The sequence below is a fragment of the Armigeres subalbatus genome, chromosome 3, assembly GCF_024139115.2.
Source record: "Armigeres subalbatus isolate Guangzhou_Male chromosome 3, GZ_Asu_2, whole genome shotgun sequence".
Lineage (NCBI taxonomy): Eukaryota > Metazoa > Arthropoda > Insecta > Diptera > Culicidae > Armigeres > Armigeres subalbatus.
In genome coordinates, this window is record NC_085141.1 from 90,839,181 (window position 1) to 90,858,269 (window position 19,089).

The 19,089-nt window shown below is 39.0% G+C and overlaps 1 protein-coding gene across 2 annotated transcripts in view; it reads left to right on the forward strand.

Annotated features, from left to right (window-relative positions):
• The window catches only part of LOC134226266 (neuroligin-4, X-linked), a 184,956-nt gene that overhangs the window by 142,181 nt on the left and 23,686 nt on the right, over positions 1-19,089 (forward strand). For both annotated transcript variants that reach the window (XM_062706926.1, XM_062706927.1), the window contains exons 2-6: positions 13,082-13,299; positions 13,380-13,529; positions 13,593-14,655; positions 14,752-14,870; positions 14,949-15,209. In XM_062706926.1, coding sequence (XP_062562910.1) covers positions 13,200-13,299; positions 13,380-13,529; positions 13,593-14,655; positions 14,752-14,870; positions 14,949-15,209 — 1,693 coding nt within the window. In that variant the 5' untranslated portion in view covers positions 13,082-13,199. The remainder of the gene's footprint in view (positions 1-13,081; positions 13,300-13,379; positions 13,530-13,592; positions 14,656-14,751; positions 14,871-14,948; positions 15,210-19,089) is intronic.

Genomic DNA, 19,089 nt, shown 5'->3' on the forward strand with positions numbered 1-19,089 from the left:
TGGTTTGTGGACAGCCCCTAAGGAGGGTTATTCCTCGGTAATTGGCGCACTCCAGTCTGTGCCCTTTCTTAAAGAGAGGGCAAATGAGGCCATCCAACCAGCTATCAGACATTTCCTCGCCTTCCCATATTTTCGACATAATATGGTGCAGAACTTCATAAAGCTGCTCAGTGCCATGTTTGAGAAGCACAGCCCGGAGCTGGTCCTTTCCGCAGCCTTATTGTTTTTCAGCTCTTTAACAGCTTTTTTAACCTCATCTAGTGTTCCATCGTCATCTAGCTTGTCCATCGTCGCTAATATTTATTCTGTTCATCGATGCACCGTCACTTCCTCCATTCAACAAAGTCTCGAAGTGTTGCTTCCATCTGGCAGCCACCTCAGTTTTATCTGTCAGCAAATTCCCTTGTTGGTCGTTGCACATGACGGGAGATGGCGCTGTCTTTCTCCGCACGCCATTGACAGACTCATAAAACCTCCGCATATCGTTCTGCTCTATTTTTCCTGCGCCTCACTAATAACTTGTTCTTCGTACTCTTTTTTCTTCCTGCGGTGGGTTCGTTTTTCGGCTGCTCTTGCTTCCTTGTACCGATCTCTATTCGATCGGGTACTCGACACCAACATCCGGCTTCTGGCAACGTTCTTCTCGTCTGTCACTCTCTGACACTCCACATCGAACCAACCCGTCCTGGGTCGCCTCTGTGCAGTGCCTACCACTTCTCGTGCTGTTGTGCTCACCACTCCATGGATCGACTCCCATAGATCGTTGATGTTGTCGCTAACGTTGATTGCACTTATCCGTTCGTCGAGCTTCTGGCGGTACTCAGCCGATACTCCTTCCGCCGACAATCGCTGGATATTGTAACGCATCGTTCGCTGTGATCTTTCGTTCGATACAGTTGACAACCGTGATCGAATTTTACTGACAACGAGGTAGTGATCAGAGTCAATGTTCGGACCTCTGAATGTCCGCACATCGATAACATCCGAGAAATGGCGCCCATCCACCAGAACATGGTCTATCTGGTTGCAAGTTTCTCCATTTGGGTGTCTCCAGGTGTGCTTTCGGATGTTCTTTCGTGCAAAGTAGGTGCTACTGATGGCCATCCCTCTGGCAGCAGCAAAATTTACTAGCCGTAGGCTAGTGGAGTGAAGGCTCTCCCTACCGATTATGGGACGGAAAAAGTCCTCTCTACCGACCTGAGCATTAGCGTCTCCGATAACAATTTTCACGTCATGCTTTGGGCACTCTCCATAGGCTTTATCATAGGTAGAAGAAATAATGGAGTTTAAATAAGAGAGATAGAAGATGGTAGAGTTAGAAAGAAGGGAAAAAGGAGGAATTAAACAGGAAGAAGGTAGAAGGAGGAAGAATGAAAAACGGAGAAGAAAGCAGAAAAGGGAAAAAATAAGGAAGAAAATCGGAAAAAAATAAGGAAGTGGAGGAAGAAAAAAGACAGAATATAAAAAAACCAAAGAAGAAAGAAGGAAAAATGAAGAATAATAAAGAAGCAATAAAGAAGAGACAAAATAGGAATGAAGAAGGAGCTTGTTTAATATTTTGCCCGAGTGTTGCAATTTTCTGCATATTGGCATTAGGCCAAACGGCATTCGACCAAATGGCCTAACACCAAGTAGGACATAAAGACGAACCGGTAAATCCTTTCTTTTAATGGCACATTAGAAGAGTCAGAAGAAGTAATTGTGTCTAAATTTAATGATTATTTTGTCGACAGTGTTTCAACCATTAACCGATCTATCGAGTTAGTGGATGAACCTGACGAAATAAAACAACCAGTCAACAGTAACTTGAGATTCGAAAGTTTTCACCCCATAACATTTCAAGAACTTGAAACGATTTGTTTTAATTTAGGAAAAACGGCTGGTATTGATAATGTTAATGCTAAAATTATACAAGATTGCTTTCATGTCATCGGACACAACCTGCTGGACCTGATAAATGAATCATTGCAAACTGGGCACGTGCCGCAAGTTTGGAAGGAATCGTTAGTGATTCAATACAAAAGTTGCTGGAACGATTAAAGCCGAAGAGTTTCGTCCCATCAACATGTTGCACACAGTAGAGAAAATTTTAGAACTTGTTGTGAAAGGCCAGCTACTTATGTATTTAAATAGTAATAGCTTGTTAATACCGGAAAAATCGGGATACCGGGAGCGTCACTCCTGCGAAACCGCTTTTAACTTGGTAATAGCTAAATGGAAAGAAAGCATAGGGCGTAAAGATACGATTGTTGCTGTGTTCTTGGATCTGAAACGCGCTTTTGAGACAATTTCTAGGCCCTTATTGTTGAAAACTATAGAGCGCTTTGGAATTTCGGGTTCTGCATACAATTGGTTTAAAAGCACAGAACTCATAGATCTGACAGAACTCAACGGACTGCTTTTAATGATTCTGTATCTTATCCCGTGGAGAACACCCTCGGAGTGCCACAGGGAAGTGTATTGGGGCCCCTTCCCTAGAAGCACAGTTCAGATCGATTTGGTTGCAGCAACTCCAATGTGACTGGATTTGGTCGCATACGAGTCACAGCGACTGATATGTGACAAGTGTGCTACTTGGGTTTTGTTTATTATGTATATAAATGACATGCGACAGGTTTTACGTTTTGTGATATAAACCTATTCGCAGATGATACTGTGTTATTCATTGCAGCTAGAGACTTAGAAGATGCGATTGAACGCTTGAATGAAGACTTGCATTCTTTAAGTAGATGGTTGAAGTACACACAGTTGAAATTGAATATTAGTTAAACAAAGTATATGGTTATTTCGCGTAATCGTTCAATAGATAATGTTTCTGTGAAAATTGATGACGAGACACTTGATCGCGCACGGGAAATTAAATATCTTGACGTGATTATTGATGATAAATTGAAATTTGACCAACATATTGACAATGTCATCAAGAAAATAGCCAAGAAGTATGGAATCCGCTGTCGACTGAAAAACGAATTAAATATTGCTAGTAAAATACAGTTGTACAAATCAATGATCTCTCCTCACTTGGACTTTTGTCCTTCGATTTTGTTTTTAGCAAATCGGACACAAATATCGAGATTGCAGCGTTTGATTTTGAGATGTAGCAGATTCACTTCCTCAACTTTTTTGTTGGATGCTTTGCAGTGGCTCTCGGTGAAGCAAAGAATTGTGTATTTGACAATGGTGTTCGTTTTTAAAGTAATTAACGGATTGCTGCCTCGATATTTGTGTGATCGAATGGAAAGAGGAAGTGACATTCATAGATATAACACTAGAAGCGCGGAAGATATAAGAACACCGTTCTTTTTGCATGGAGCTTCACAAAATTCTTTGTTTTTTAAAGGTATCAATTATTTCAATTCGATGCCTACACATATCAAACGTGCAACTACATTATCACAGTTTAAGAGACTTTGTGTTTCACACGTAAAAGCAGCCTTTTAAGCAGCTACTTAGTTGACTTTTGATAATTCAATAATTTTTTAGCTTGGCGAAGTTTGACCTACGGATTGTTTGTTTGGACAATTATATTTTTGCCTTTCTCGTATACTAAGTATACGGTAAAGGCTATATGATCGCTCCAAAAACAAACTTTTTATAGAAGGCCCGGAGACCCATAGTGTTATATACCAATCGACTCAGTTCGACGAATTGAGGTGATGTCTGTGTGTGTGTGTGTGTGTGTGTGTGTGTGTGTGTATGTGTGTGTGTGTGTGCGCAAAACTACTCAAAAAAATGTCACTCATTTTTCGGGCACTTATCCTTAACCGATTTGCTCGCAACAAGTTGCATTCGACGCAGAATCCTGTCCCATTGTTTCCTATTTGAAATTGGCTAGATCGGACTATGGGATCAGAAGTTATGGCCAAAATACAAATTCATACAAAAAATCGCGTAAAAAATGTCACTCATTTTTCGGGCACTTATCCCCAACCGATTTGCTTGCAACAAGTTGCATTCGACGCAGAATCCTGTCTCATTGTTTCCTATTTAAAATTGGCCGGATCGGACTATGACATCGAGAGTTATGACCAAAATACAAATTCATACGAAAAAATCGCGTAAAAATGTCACTCATTTTTCGGGCACTTATCCTTAACCGATTTGCTCGCAACAAATTCCATTCGACGCAGAATCCTGTCTCATTGTTTCCTTTTTGAAATTGGCTAGATCGGACTATGGGATCAGGAGTTATGGCCGAAATACAAATTCATACAAAAAAATCCCGTAAAAAATGTCACTCATTTTTCGGGCACTTATCCTCAACCGATTTGCTCGCAACAAGTTGCATTCGACGCAGAATCCTGTCCCATTATTTTCTATTTGAAATTGGCTAGATCGGACTATGGGATCGAGAGTTATGGCCAAAATACAAATTCATACACAAAAACCGCGTAAAAAATGTCACTCATTTTTCGGGCACTTATCCTCAACCGATTTGCTCGCAACAAGTTGCATTCGACGAAGAATCCTGTCCCGTTGTTTCCTGTTGAAAATTGGCCATATCGGACTATGGGATCGAAAATTATACCATTTTTGTTTTTATGGAAAAATCGCTAAAAAAACTCACTCATTTTTCAGGCACTTTTCCTCAACCGATTTACTCGCATTAAATTACAATCGACGCGGAGTGACTCATTTTTTCTTATTAAAAATTTGCCAGATCGGACTATGGGCTTAGATGTTATGGTCAAATTACTATTTATTGCGAAAAAGAGTTCAAAAAAGTCTAGCTCACTTTTTTAGCACTTAGACTTCATATATTCCCCAAGCAACACAAGTTTAACAAATCTGGTTGCAGTAACCATATTGTGATTGAATCCGGTCATATATAAGTTACTGTGATTGATGTGCAATATGTGTGCTTCTCAGGTCGCTCGCAACAGATTGCATTCGACGCAGAATCTTGTCCCATTGTTTCCTATAGAAACTTGGCCGGATCGTACAATTGGGTCAAAAGTTATGACGAAAATACTAATTTTAAAACTACAAAATAAAATGCCATTTTTTGCTCTTATGCTCATCCGATTTGTTTGCAACAAATTGCGTTTGGCGAGAATTTTTTTTATGCATATAAACAAATATGAAAAAAACACTCGGCATCGTTTAAAACGGAAGCATTTTTTCTCGCGTGTGACATTTTGTCTTGTTCAAATTTTGAAAATTGTTGGTGTACAAATATTAACTTCCGCGGGTAAGAATGGTCGACTTAACCCAACTTAACCTACATCCCCGAGGGAGACCATACGGCCCTGAAGGCGTCCGTTAGCCGATCGTGTTTTCTTCGGATCAATGAGATAGATCGTAATAGCTGACAATAGTGCTCAAGTGAAAATGGTAGCAGCTTACTGGTCGGTGGGAAACTGGTAACCAGTGCCGCCGGCATCGCTGGAGATCTTTCAGGATTACCACCTCTCGGAAGCGAAGAGCTGCCAAGTCTTTAAATTGTGGGTAAAGTAGTCAGCCTGAGAAAATTATTTTGAGCTTTTTAGTGGAATATTTTCACTTGTCATAAGACGATTTTGTACGGTCCCATTTGGTTCCAACACTTGATTGTGTCTTGACAGATGCGTGTTTCGACCTCAGCGGTGGGGTCGTCTTCGGCGTCTCGAAGTCGAGTCAAGTACGAGACACTGACGACCGCTTTACTGTTAGGGTCGAGGAACGTATCTGTCGGGGTACAGTTGAGTGGTAGAATTGAGTGGGATTGTGCAGACTCGTCTTATGACAAGTGAAGTTTTTATTGTTAATTCATTACCTTATTATAATTAATATTATCAGAATATTTATTGATTTTATTATTCTTATCATATTCTTTACATTTGTTTCATTCCTATTTTTTTAACACATAATGTCCATCACCTCTAATATAGTCATTTCAATTTTATTAAATTTCTTTCAAGTGTATATGAATTAAACTCTTTGAGCTCAAATAGCAAATTATATGGAATATTTTCATCATATGGCAGTGTATTCAACAGTATTTTCATAAAATAAACTGTATATTGTTTACAACAGCTAAAGGGTTATTTTTCACCAACGGAAATATCCAAACTCATTGTCTCCGTATTGGTTATCATATATTACATACATCGTAACGTTTCATTCAATTATTTTACTTTTTATATTCGTTTTACTATTTCTAAACATGTTTATAATATTCGTAATACTTATTACGAGACTCCCTATGAATAAATATTCTGTTGTTATAGGAATACATTTAATTTGTGATTATTAAATTACATTTATGAAATCGAATCCTACCATACAAAATAACTTGTTTTCGGGTTTCCGTTTTGACTAATGAAGGTTCGACTACAACCGGCCCGACAACGGTTGACACCAATAAAAATATTCAATGATTACGATACCAGAGCCACCATTTTTCAGAACCTACTTTTTTTTCTAGTGATCCCATAGTAGAATTACCTTTTTTTCAGAACCAGGTGAACAAAATGTTCGATCGGATAACAGCAAGCTTCGGTATCAATCGGTTGTGCTTCATTCATTGTTTTCAATAATTTACTACATTCATCAAATTTCTTGCAATTATACTCAATAAATGTTTATATTTCATCATATAATATTATATCATGTTATATTATATATCATGATATTAATTTCATTAATCTAAACAACCTGGATCGAACCAAAATCAAATTCATCTTCTTCGGATTGGTATTTCTGAACCATTTCTCTCAAGGTCGACTAATGCTTAACAAAGCAAACCCTGCCGTAAAAAACATGTAAAGTAAATAATATATGATATGGGTTCTTTGACACTGTAGCAAAGGGTTTGTAGTATGTAGTAAGCGTAGTATGATTCACCTGTAATTTTTAGCTCGTAATTTATTGATATTTTTTAATGTATTAATCTATTACAGATTAAATGTCTTCTGTTATAGCCTATTCAGAGCACGATTTTACTCACATGATGAAGAGTAGCTTGATATCAAGGATTGCTCATCGTATTTTCATTTCATATGAAATTTATCACTCTAAATGCCTCGTAAATGCTTGTAATATGAATATGCCATTATTGAGTTGAAAAACATTTGTGATCAATAAGAATCACTACATGAAATCGTTGCATTTCATCAGTGCTTAATAAAACTTAGCAAAACTCCGACCATATTACCTCGATTTAATTGATCATTTCTAACTTTCAAATACATTTCTGACATAAAAAAGACAGGAAGAAAACAAACAAATAAAAACAAATAATGTAATAATGTTTCATCATATACATATTTATTTTGCTTCATCAAATGATTTGTAACATTCATATTTTTTTTTCATGACATATATTTTATTGTGAAATCAAATATATGGCCAACAATCAAACTCATTCGAATAACTATATGATATTTTGCTCGCAAATCTATTGAGAACATTATATTGTAAATATGTATTATCATTATTTTATACTCATAACATTGGTTATTATCATGCATATATTTCATTTTAGTTATAATACATATGCTATATTATTTTTATGCCATCAGGGATACTTTTTTCAGATCAGGCCCAAGGTCCAGGGATAACGGTATTCATCAGCCGAAACACCACCTTATTTCCTCTACAATATTACTGATTTGACTGTAAATATATGAAATGGGACTGGGAGGATGCATCAGGGCATCAATGAAGTTACAATTGGACAATGAAGTGGTAGCCAATCGGAGTCAAGGAAGGAAAGTATCAGTCGTTCGCGTCTATTACTTTTATCTCCAACAGTTGTTAACCAGTTGACGCGCCCTTCTTCAAACAAACCATCCCGTGGAAAGCTTAACAAGAATTGCAAATTTCATTATTATTTTTGTTGGATCATTTTGCTGGAAGGAGATTCTTATTTTCCCGTGGGTTTAGTGTAAGTGTCTCTGCTTACAGGTCCACCACCCCCAATTTTGGCCTTTCATACAGCAATATGTTGAATTCAAAATTATATTGAAATTTGACCTTACTGTTAAGTGGAACCGCATGCAGAGCAAGACTCCAGCCAGGATGGTGGCTAACTACATACATACATACATACATAAACAATTATGAAAAATAAGACCAATCCACATATTTCTTCCAAATTTTTCCAAACCTTTTGAACGAACGAGAAAGGCACCATCACCGCTAGGTGGATTAATCTGGGTTTTTTATTTATTGAGACACTGATAAACTACTTTGTTCGCCTCGATGATGATGATGGATTATATATATATATTGACGTAATTGTGATTTTAACTTTTTTTGTGTAGTCTATAAAAGTTTGAGTCTCGCGCGCGCAAAGCAGATATGAATGATTTTTATTAAACTTATGTACAGACTTGCGCATTTTCAACTGTTTGAATGATTCTTCGGATTAGTAATAGGCTATCTGGTAGAGTTTTGTTCCCGTGGTTGATACCGAAACTTTTGATATCGACGGAGCGGTAACACAAGTTTTAGTTTTGTTGACGACTTAGATTATTAATTTTATTGATGCTTATGAGTGATAAACGTTAAGTGGGCTTGTATAAACATGAAACGCGATTCTTGGTGGAACTTTTGAAATTTGTGCGAGAGGTATCACAAGTTTTGCATTTTAGTATAAACTCGAAGTATCACTACCGATGCTTATGAGAATCTGTAGATGAAAACAACAGTTTTTCTTAATTTTCCTTTTTTGCTGGATAGTAATGGAAAGTTATGTAATTCATGGTAATCAGATCGTTTTGTTTTTCTGCAAATCTGGTTAAATTGTTTCTATATCAAAATCAATTTATTATCTTAAAGATAAGATGTCTAGCTCAAACCTTTGTAGGGGTATGCGCAGGACCATCATCATCATCATCATCGTGCGTTATTAGCGCGGTACAGTTCCTCCGTCTCTTCACGGTCTCGATCTTCCTGCTGGCACTTTTTCCTCCGGAAAATCGAGTTTTGTCTGTTCCGCGCCCGTTTGTATCGTGCCTCGTTGGCCCTCGTGCGGTGTTGCAGCAATCTCGACCATGCTGCATTCTTCTCCTCAACTAACTGCTCACAATCGCCGTCTTACCAGTCGTTTCTCTGATCCGAAGCCACCGTGCGGTTGCGGTGCTTCCAATGGCGGATCGAATATCTCTCCAGCCATCTTCAAGAGATGCTGCGCCTAGCTGCTTTTCCGTTGGAAGTGCCACTTCCAGCTGCTGCGCGTATTCTTGGGCTAGTCTACCGTCTTGTAGCCGCCCAATGTTTAGCCGCGGACGACTCCGACGCGTGTTGTATACCGTCGAGAGTTTTGAGCGCAGACATACTGCAACGAGGTAGTGGTCGGATTCAATATTCGCACTGCGGTAAGTGCGGACGTTCGTGATGTCGGAGAAGAATTTACTGTCGATAAGAACGTGGTCGATTTGGTTTTCCGTTACTTGATTAGGTGATTAGGCCCTGCAAGCCAGCCTTTAAAAAAACATACGCAACGAACAATCAACAAGAGAGTACGGACGGGAACCATCATTGGCGAAGACCACTTCGACGAAAAGGGACTAGCGATTGGAAACTCGGTTCGTGGAACTGCAAATCTCTCAACTTCATCAGGAGCACACGCATACTCGCCGATGTCCTCAATGACCGTGGATTCGGTATCGTAGCGCTGCAGGAGGTTTGTTGGAAGGGATCAATGGTGCAAATGTTTAGAGGTAATCTTACCATCTACCAGAGCTGCGGCAACACACACGAGCTGGGAACAACTTTCATAGTGATGGGCGATATGCAAAGATGCATGGTCGGGTAGTGGCCGATCAATGAAAGAATGTGCATGTGAGGATCAAAGGCCGGTTCTTCAACTTCAGCATAATCAACGTCGATAGCCCACACAGCTGCCCAAGCCACGACGTCAAAATCTTCATTGGAGATTTGAACGCTCAGGTTGACCAAGAGCCGCCTCGCCGCCTCCAAGAATATGGCCATTCTCAGCACCTACTTCCAACACAGCCTCCCGTATTGGTACACCTGGAGATCACCACTGCAGACAGAATCACAAATCGACCACCTTCTGATTGATGGACGGCACCTCTCCGACATTATCGACGTCAGGACATATCGTGGAGCTAACATCGACTCTGACCACTATCTGGTGATGGTTAAACTGCGCCCAAAACAAATCGTCATCAACAATGTTCGGCATCGACGACCGCCGCGGTACGACCTAGAGCGACTGAAGCAACCTGATGTCGCCACTGCATACGCGCAGCATCTCGAGGCAGCGTTGCCAGAAGAGGGTGATCTCGATGGGACCCCTCTTGAGGACTGCTGGAATACAGTTAAAGCCTCCTTAGCCGTGCGGTAACACGCGCGGCTACAAAGCAAGATCATGCTGAGAGTGGCTGGGTTCGATTCCCGGTGCCGGTCTAGGCAATTTTCGGATTGGAAACTGTCTCGACTTCCCTGGGCATAAAAGTATCATCGTGTTATCCTCATGATATACGAATGCAAAAATGGTAACTTGGCTTAGAAACCTCGCAGTTAAGAATTATGGGGGTGCTGAATGAAACACTGAGCTGCGACCCAGTCAACACATGATGGTATATGATGTCACATAAGATGCTAAAGTGGAGACCATATCGGTACTTCCCCATACATATGTATGTATATCGCCTCCACTTTAGCGTCTTATATTGCATCATATACGATTTTGTGTTGACTGGGGAGGCGGCTCTGTCCCAGTGTGGGGATGTAATGCCAATAAGAAGAAGAAGAAGAAGAAAGAAAAGGGTAGAAAAAGAAGAAACCCCTGATTAATCCACCAAGCGGTGATGGTGCGTTTCTCCTGCACTATAAAAATAGTATTTTGGCCATTACTCATGAGCCTATAGTCTTATCTGGCCAATTTTAAATAGGAAACAATGAGAGAGTATCCTGCGTCGAACGCAACTTGTTGCGAGTGAATCGGTTAAGAATAAGGGCCTGAAAAATGAGTGACATTTTTTTAGCCAATTTTTCTATATAAAAAATGGTATTTTGGCCATAATTTCCGAGCCCATAATCCGATCTGGCCAATTTTTAATTGGAAACAATAGTAGAATATCGTGCGTCGAATGTATTTTGTTGCGAGTAAATCGGTTAAGGATAAGTACCTGAAAAATGAATGACACTTGTTTTGGGTAGGTGCGCACAGACATACACACACACATACACACAGACATCACCTCAATTCGTCGAGCTGAGTCGATCGGTATAAAACAATATGGGTCTCCGAGCCTTCTATAAAAAGTTTGTTTTAGGAGCGAACATTACTTAGTATACGAGAAAGGAAAAAAGGAGGAAGGAAGGAAGGTAGAACGAAAAAGGAAGAAGGAAGAAAGAAGAAAGAATAAGGAAGAAGGAAGAAGAAAGAATAAATAAGATAGAAGGAAGAAGGAAGAAGTGAGAAGGAGAAAGGAAGGAGGGAGAAGGAAGAAAGAAGAAGGACGAAGGACGAAGGAATAAGGATGAAGGAAGAAGTTCTCTGTTCTCATTTTTCAGTACACTTTTCTCTTTGCACTTTTCACTTCTTACTTCTCATTACTCACTATTCACTACTTGTAATCTGAGGTCATTTTTTTATTTTTTCGGCAAAACGGCATTCAGTTAAATGGCCTGACTCCGTGAAGCCCACTCGCTCCTGTTAATCGAGGTAATAACCTTCTCCTTCTCCAGCTTATCTAAATAATTTGAAACTTTGTCCTTCATTCTGCAAGGAACGTCGTAGGCCTTTTTAAAAAGAGGCATTTAATCAATTTTCGATGTTCACTCGTACTAAGCATGGGTTGCTAATTTTGTTTATGGACGAAACTAACCTGCAGTGTAATTTACCTGAATCGCTTTAACTCATCGTCGTCCTGAGTTCTCATACGATCTAACAGCTCCGTGATATGCCTATCAGCCGATGGTCCAGCTTTATAAGATTCCACTAGGTTTACAGTGTCTCGATTCAGATTCTTCAGCTTGAAACACTTTTTCCTTCTGTGTCCTTTTACTCCACAGTAATTACAAATTGCTAGGATCAGGTCGTTGCCATTGACGTTGTCCATATACTTGATTATCCCGACGGAAGTTGTCTGTTCTGGTACAATAGCTAACACGACCACCTCGAGTTATTTGTGATGCTCATTCGTATGGCTCAAACCTTAAACGGCTCTTCACATTATTCACATTGTTATTAGGTGATTCCTGATACTGTCTTGCTAGTTTGTAAACCCTGGATAACCCCGATCTAGTAGTCCTCTGTTGACTCGTCTGGGTTCTGTACCCTAGTACTAAATTTGTACCGTTGTTCGAGATCTGGGTCTATTTTGTCCAGGCTTTTCTTGCGCTTAGAGATAATGTCATCTAACTGAGCTTCACGAAATTTCCGGCAGGATATAGGAGCTTTATCTCCGCAAAAAATATTGGCCCACTCATAGTAATAAAAAATGCCATTTTGTCGTCATCATTCACTGTGGAAAATTAAAATTAATCAATTTTACAATGATGGTTTATGCCAAACACTGTCAAATGCTTTCTCTATATCAAGAAGAGCAACTCCAGTCAAATATTTTTCAGATTTGTTGGGTACAATTTCCAGCATCATGTTTTGCTACATGCGATAGTGCCTAATCTTGCTGAAACGTCCATTCGTACTAGATAAAGCACAGCATGAAACATTATTTAAACTGATTTTTAAATAATCCAACGATGTGTGTGGCTTAGTTCAAGACCAAAGAATAATCTTTGATCGTTCATAAAGCAAAGTTTACTTTAACATCTAGCGTCCGAAATGAAGCACTAAATATTATTATGCCCTTGCAAAATATGTTGTATCAAAATAATCCTACTGTTTAAAATGATTTCTATATGTCCTACGGGTTTCAACCAGAGAGCCTGCATGCGAAAAAAAAATCAATGAACGAAATGCACACAACATAATAACCATTAAAATATTGTAATTCTATAATGCGATTACGTCAATCGAGCGCATCCAATAAAAATATCAATCATATTCGCGTGACCAATTGAACAAATAAATCATTACGCTTTTCCCGTGTAGTGCAGCTATTAAGCATAATTAATTTTTGTTCCACTTTTTTTTTTCTTTCTTCGCTTCCATTTGCAGATTTAGTCCAACCCGAACGCCCTCGCCGTGGGACGGCGTCCGGATAGCCGATAAGTTCAGCCCGGTCTGCCCGCAGCGGCTGCCCAATGTAAATAACGAAACCGCAGCTTTAGATAAGATGCCAAAAGGACGACTAGAGTACTTGAAACGTTTGCTACCTTTTTTAATCGACCAGTCGGAGGATTGTTTATACTTGAACGTGTTTTCACCTGCACATGGTAAGCTACCGTTGCCGTCGAACGAATCCGATCAATATTGGAACACTAATGGTTTGTTTGTTTGCCATCCATTTCGACAGCCGCTCAAAGCGACAAGAAATTACCTGTTATAGTATTTTTACACGGAGAATCATTTGAGTGGAACAGTGGGAACCCCTACGATGGGACCGTGCTGGCTAGTTACGGAGAATTAGTTGTAGTTACTTTAAATTATCGGTTAGGAATCTTAGGTAAATCGCAATCATATATGGAAACTTTTCACTTTATACTGATGTCTTTTTTTTTGGGGCCAGGTTTTCTAAATGCCAATCCGAGTCCAGAGATACGGGCCCGGGTGGCCAACTATGGTCTGATGGACCAGATGGCAGCCCTGCACTGGGTCCAGCAGAACATTGCCAAATTCGGCGGTGATCCGTCGATCGTAACGCTGGCCGGTCACGGAAGCGGTGCAGCGTGTATAAACTTCCTGATGACTTCGCCGACTATGGTGCCCGGATTGTTCCACCGGGCCATACTTCTGTCCGGTTCGGCTTACTCGTCCTGGGCACTGGTGGAGGATCCAGTCATATATGCACTGAGGCTGGCAAAAGAAGTCAATTGCTCAATACCGGAAGATCTAATCAAGAATCACGAGCAGATCGTGGATTGCTTGCGGGATGTTCCACTGGAAGAACTGTTCGCTGCGGACATCCAGCCGCCGAGCTTCCTGAGTGCTTTTGGGCCATCGGTAGACGGCGTAGTTATCCGACCTGGACGAACAAATCAGGACATCGACGAAACGCCCATTCGGGGAACATCTAAACGATCGCAAGGTGCAGCCGGGAGATACGACCTGCTGTTCGGCGTAGTCACCGGAGAAGCGCTCTGGCGATTCAGCGCTGTTGACATACAGAGTGGCTTCGAAGGCGAACGGCGTGATCGAATCTTACGAACGTACGTCCGGAACGCCTATACGTACCATCTTAGCGAAATCTTCTACACGGTAGTTAACGAATATACCGACTGGGAACGAACCAGCACACATCCGATCAACACTAGGGATGCAGCAGTCGCCGCGCTGTCTGATGCTCAATTCGTGGCGCCGTTAGTCCACACGGGGGATATGCTGGCACCACCTCCGCCCCTACCGGGGCAGGAACCGTCCGGACCAAAGTGTTTCTTCTACGTGTTCGACTATCAAACCAAGGACGGCGACTATCCCCAGCGGATGGGAACCGTTCACGGGGAAGATCTGCCGTACGTTTTCGGGGCCCCGCTGGTCGATGGGTTCAGCCACTTCCCGAAGAATTACACCAAATCGGAGGTGGCTCTGTCCGAGGCCATCATGATCTACTGGGCAAACTTTGCCCGGACGGGGTGAGTTTCGTTAGAATCTAATGATCGCATTGAATAAATCTTTTAGCGTTGAAAAAACGGTTTTTATGAATGATAAATACACATCTCTTTCATCAGGAACCCCAACGAACATCACCGGCAGGATTCAGTTCTAACAGCTTCCAAGGAGCGCAACCGCTTCCGCAGCATTAACTGGGATGAGTACGATCCGGTGCATCAAAAGTATTTAGAAATCGGTGAGTGCATCAGTAGATCGATTCACAGTTCTTGCATAACTAAGCATTGTTTCCCGTTTCTTTACCCACCCACACAAGGCATGAAACCACGCGTCAAAAATCACTTCCGGGCGCACCAGCTTTCGATCTGGCTCCGGCTGATACCGGAGCTGCACAAGGCCGGCATGGAGGACGTGGTGGCGCGGCACAATCTCTTCAAAAACCACGACGACCTGGACATCTACGAAGGGATCGTGAAGCCGAATCCCCTGTCGCGGTTATCTTTCCTGGAGCAGGATCTCAAGCGGAGAGGCATGGGTGCCGGCGGGCCGCAGTTTGGGCACTCGCTGCACAGCAATGGTGAGTAGCGTTATTGCGTCGCTTTATCCCATGGGTCCAAATGGATATGAGCCTGTTTCCCAATTTTGCGATTGCTTTTTTTACAACGATCTCATTTATTGAAATTTTAATTACACAGCATATACACTTATTTGAATACAGTCAACTTCCGCTCATTGAAATACTTTAGATTGTTTACAAAATAGCCATCACTAGCTTAAAACCTCAGTATTGAATGTGAATGAAATCATTGTAATGCATATTATGTTAAACTTCATGGGACACATAAAAATAATCAAAATAAGCTCTATTATACTTCTCCGTGTTGATTTTCTAATTTAATGCATTTTAGTTTTACCTGATCTAACCCCACATTATTGTGCCCTTACTTATTCCCAAGCAACCATTCCACTTTCTGCAACCGACAACATGAAAAGAAAACCTCATCATGAGGCATACTACGGGTGAAATTCCCAGCAGTTTTTTTCCTCAAATAGTTTCTCGTTCTGTCAGCATTAGCAACAACGGAATCAGCCTCAGATGCCTCCATAAAGGAAACAACACAATTTCAAAAACTAAAAGAACAACAAAACTGAAACCGTACCCGGCCACACTTCCGGAGCTTACTTCCGAACCAGAAACTTACAATCATGTAACGTTGACGGTTGTCGGGTGTGCTCGGGAGAATGGTACAGAATGCGTCCGGTACAGCTTTTTTTTCTGTTCAACAACGAATCATTATTATTTGATAGATGGCGGTTTGTTCTATCATCTTCTTGAAACCTCTTCAGAAACGGTGACAAGTAACCAAGCGTCTCCATTTCCATACAATATGTTTGCTTTCAAGTGCGTGTTTCATGTCTTAGTAAGGAAACATATTTCTGTTAATAAAAATATCTTTCTAAAATCCACAAGCAATGGCTGTAGAAAGCATGCTCTGTACGACGCTCCCCTAATGCTTCTTCAACCATGCACTGATGCAGCACTTGTTTTGTACTTTGTTTCAAGTGAAAGCATCTAATTCTGGGTTGCACTTTGGCAACAGTAAAGCATTTTCCGTGACATAGTTGTCATCCCCTTTGGTGCTACTTCCTGTCCATCCGTGCCACAACTTTTTACATATAGGACCACACTCACGCACTACAAGCGTTTCTGGTGTTGTTTTTTTCTGCCATGACAACTTTTCCCAACTTGATGCAGAATTTCAACCACACGGGTGCAAGAACGTGGAAATAAAACCGTCCGGTTCGAACCCGGTTGCATCGGTTCGTAAGCTTGTTCACTGATTCAAGTGCATAAGCGGAACAATGGACCATGTTTCAAAACAAATTACCTATGTAGCAAAAATTTCAAATTGTACATGCAGGGAAAATGCATTTAGGGTACATCATGAAGACATGTGGGGACCAAGTCTACAGTTAGCCTTGTGAAAATTGCCAGTGCGGAGATGACGAGTCTGAGAAATTGTTGAAGATTTTCACATGGTAGAAAACATTTGTGCGCTTTGCATAGGGTCAGCTCTGAGCATCTCTATTAATATGCGATGAATCCCGAGGTTGTTGTTAGATTTCATGCTTTGAACGGCTGTTACAATCTCCAATAGGGATAGAGTTTCAAAGTTGACAGGAATAATGGAGGCTCATACCAGGGTTTTGATTGGTTAGGCACCAAAACTTGAAGATGTTGTTCGAATCATTAGCGTTAACGTTTCATCCACAATGACAAAAATCATTCTCTCATTATTTTGCGTCCAGTTGATGAGCGCCACTTATGCCAGGAAATCAAAAATTAGAAATCAGAAATCATAAATCAGAAATTAAAAATCAGAAATCAACCATCAGATATCTGAAATTTGAGAAAAAAAAGTCTAAAATCAGAAATCACAACTCAGACATCGGAGATATGAAATAAGATCTCAGAAATAAGGAATCAGAAAAAAGAAATCAGAAATCAAAAACAAAAATTGGAAAAGAGAAATCTGGAATCAAAATTCAGAAATTAGGATTAAGGAATTAGAATCAGAAAGAAAATCAGAAAATCAGAAAATCAGAAAATCAGAAAATCAGAAAATCAGAAAATCAGAAAATCAGAAAATCAGAAAATCAGAAAATCAGAAAATCAGAAAATCAAAAAATCAGAAAATCAGAAAATCAGAAAATTAGAAAATTAGAAAATCAGAAAATCAGAAAATTAGAAAATCAGAAAATCAGAAAATCAGAAAATCAGAAAATCAGAAAATCAGAAAATCGGAAAATCGGAAAATCGGAAAATCGGAAAATCGGAAAATCGGAAAATCAGAAAATCAGAAAATCAGAAAATCAGAAAATCAGAAAATCAGAAAATCAAAAAATCAGAAAATCAGAAAATCAGAAAATCAGAAAATCAGAAAATCAGAAAATCAGAAAATCAGAAAATCAGAAAATCAGAAAATCAGAAAATCAGAAAATCAGAAAATCAGAAAATCAGAAAATCAGAAAATCAGAAAATCAGAAAATCAGAAAATCAGAAAATCAGAAAATCAGAAAATCAGAAAATCAGAAAATCAGAAAATCAGAAAATCAGAAAATCAGAAAATCAGAAAATCAGAAAATCAGAAAATCAGAAAATCAGAAAATCAGAAAATCAGAAAATCAGAAAATCAAAAATCAAAAAATCAGAAAATCAGAAAATCAGAAAATTAGAAAATTAGAAAATCAGAAAATCAGAAAATCAGAAAATCAGACAATCAGAAAATCAGAAAATCAGAAAATCAGAAAATCAGAAAATCAGAAAATCAGAAAATCGGAAAATCGGAAAATCAGAAAATCAGAAAATCAGAAAATCAGAAAATCAGAAAATCAGAAAATCAGAAAATCAGAAAATCAGAAAATCAGAAAATCAGAAAATCAGAAAATCAGAAAATCAGAAAATCAGAAAATCAGAAAATCAGAAAATCAGAAAATCAGAAAATCAGAAAATCAGAAAATCAGAAAATCAGAAAATCAGAAAATCAGAAAATCAGAAAATCAGAAAATCAGAAAATCAGAAAATTAGAAAATTAGAAAATTAGAAAATCAGAAAATCAGAAAATCAGAAAATCAGAAAATCAGAAAATCAGAAAATCAGAAAATCAGAAAATCAGAAAATCAGAAAATCAGAAAATCAGAAAATCAGAAAATCAGAAAATCAGAAAATCAGAAAATCAGAAAATCAGAAAATCAGAAAATCAGAAAATCAGAAAATCAGAAAATCAGAAAATCAGAAAATCAGAAAATCAGAAAATCAGAAAATCAGAAAATCAGAAAATCAGGAAATCAGAAAATTAGAAAATCAGAAAATCAGAAAATCAGAAAATCAGAAAATCAGAAAATCAGAAAATCAGAAAATCAGAAAATCAGAAAATCAGAAAATCAGAAAATCAGAAAATCAGAAAATCAGAAAATCAGAAAATCAGAAAATCAGAAAATCAGAAAATCAGAAAATCAGAAAATCAGAAAATCAGAAAATCAGAAAATCAGAAAATCAGAAAATCAAAAAATCAGAAAATCAAAAGAAATCAAAAATCAGAAAATCATAAAAGCAGAAAATCAGAAAATCAGAAAATCAGAAAATCAGAAAATCAGAAAATCAGAAAATCAGAAAATCAGAAAATCAGAAAATCAGAAAATCAGAAAATCAGAAAATCAGAAAATCAGAAAATCAGAAAATCAGAAAATCAGAAAATCAGAAAATCAGAAAATCAGAAAATCAGAAAATCAGAAAATCAAAAAATCAGAAAATCAGAAAATCAGAAAATCAGAAAATCAGAAAATCAGAAAATCAGAAAATCAGAAAATCAGAAAATCAGAAAATCAGAAAATCAGAAAATCAGAAAATCAGAAAATCAGAAAATCAGAAAATCAGAAAATCAGAAAATCAGAAA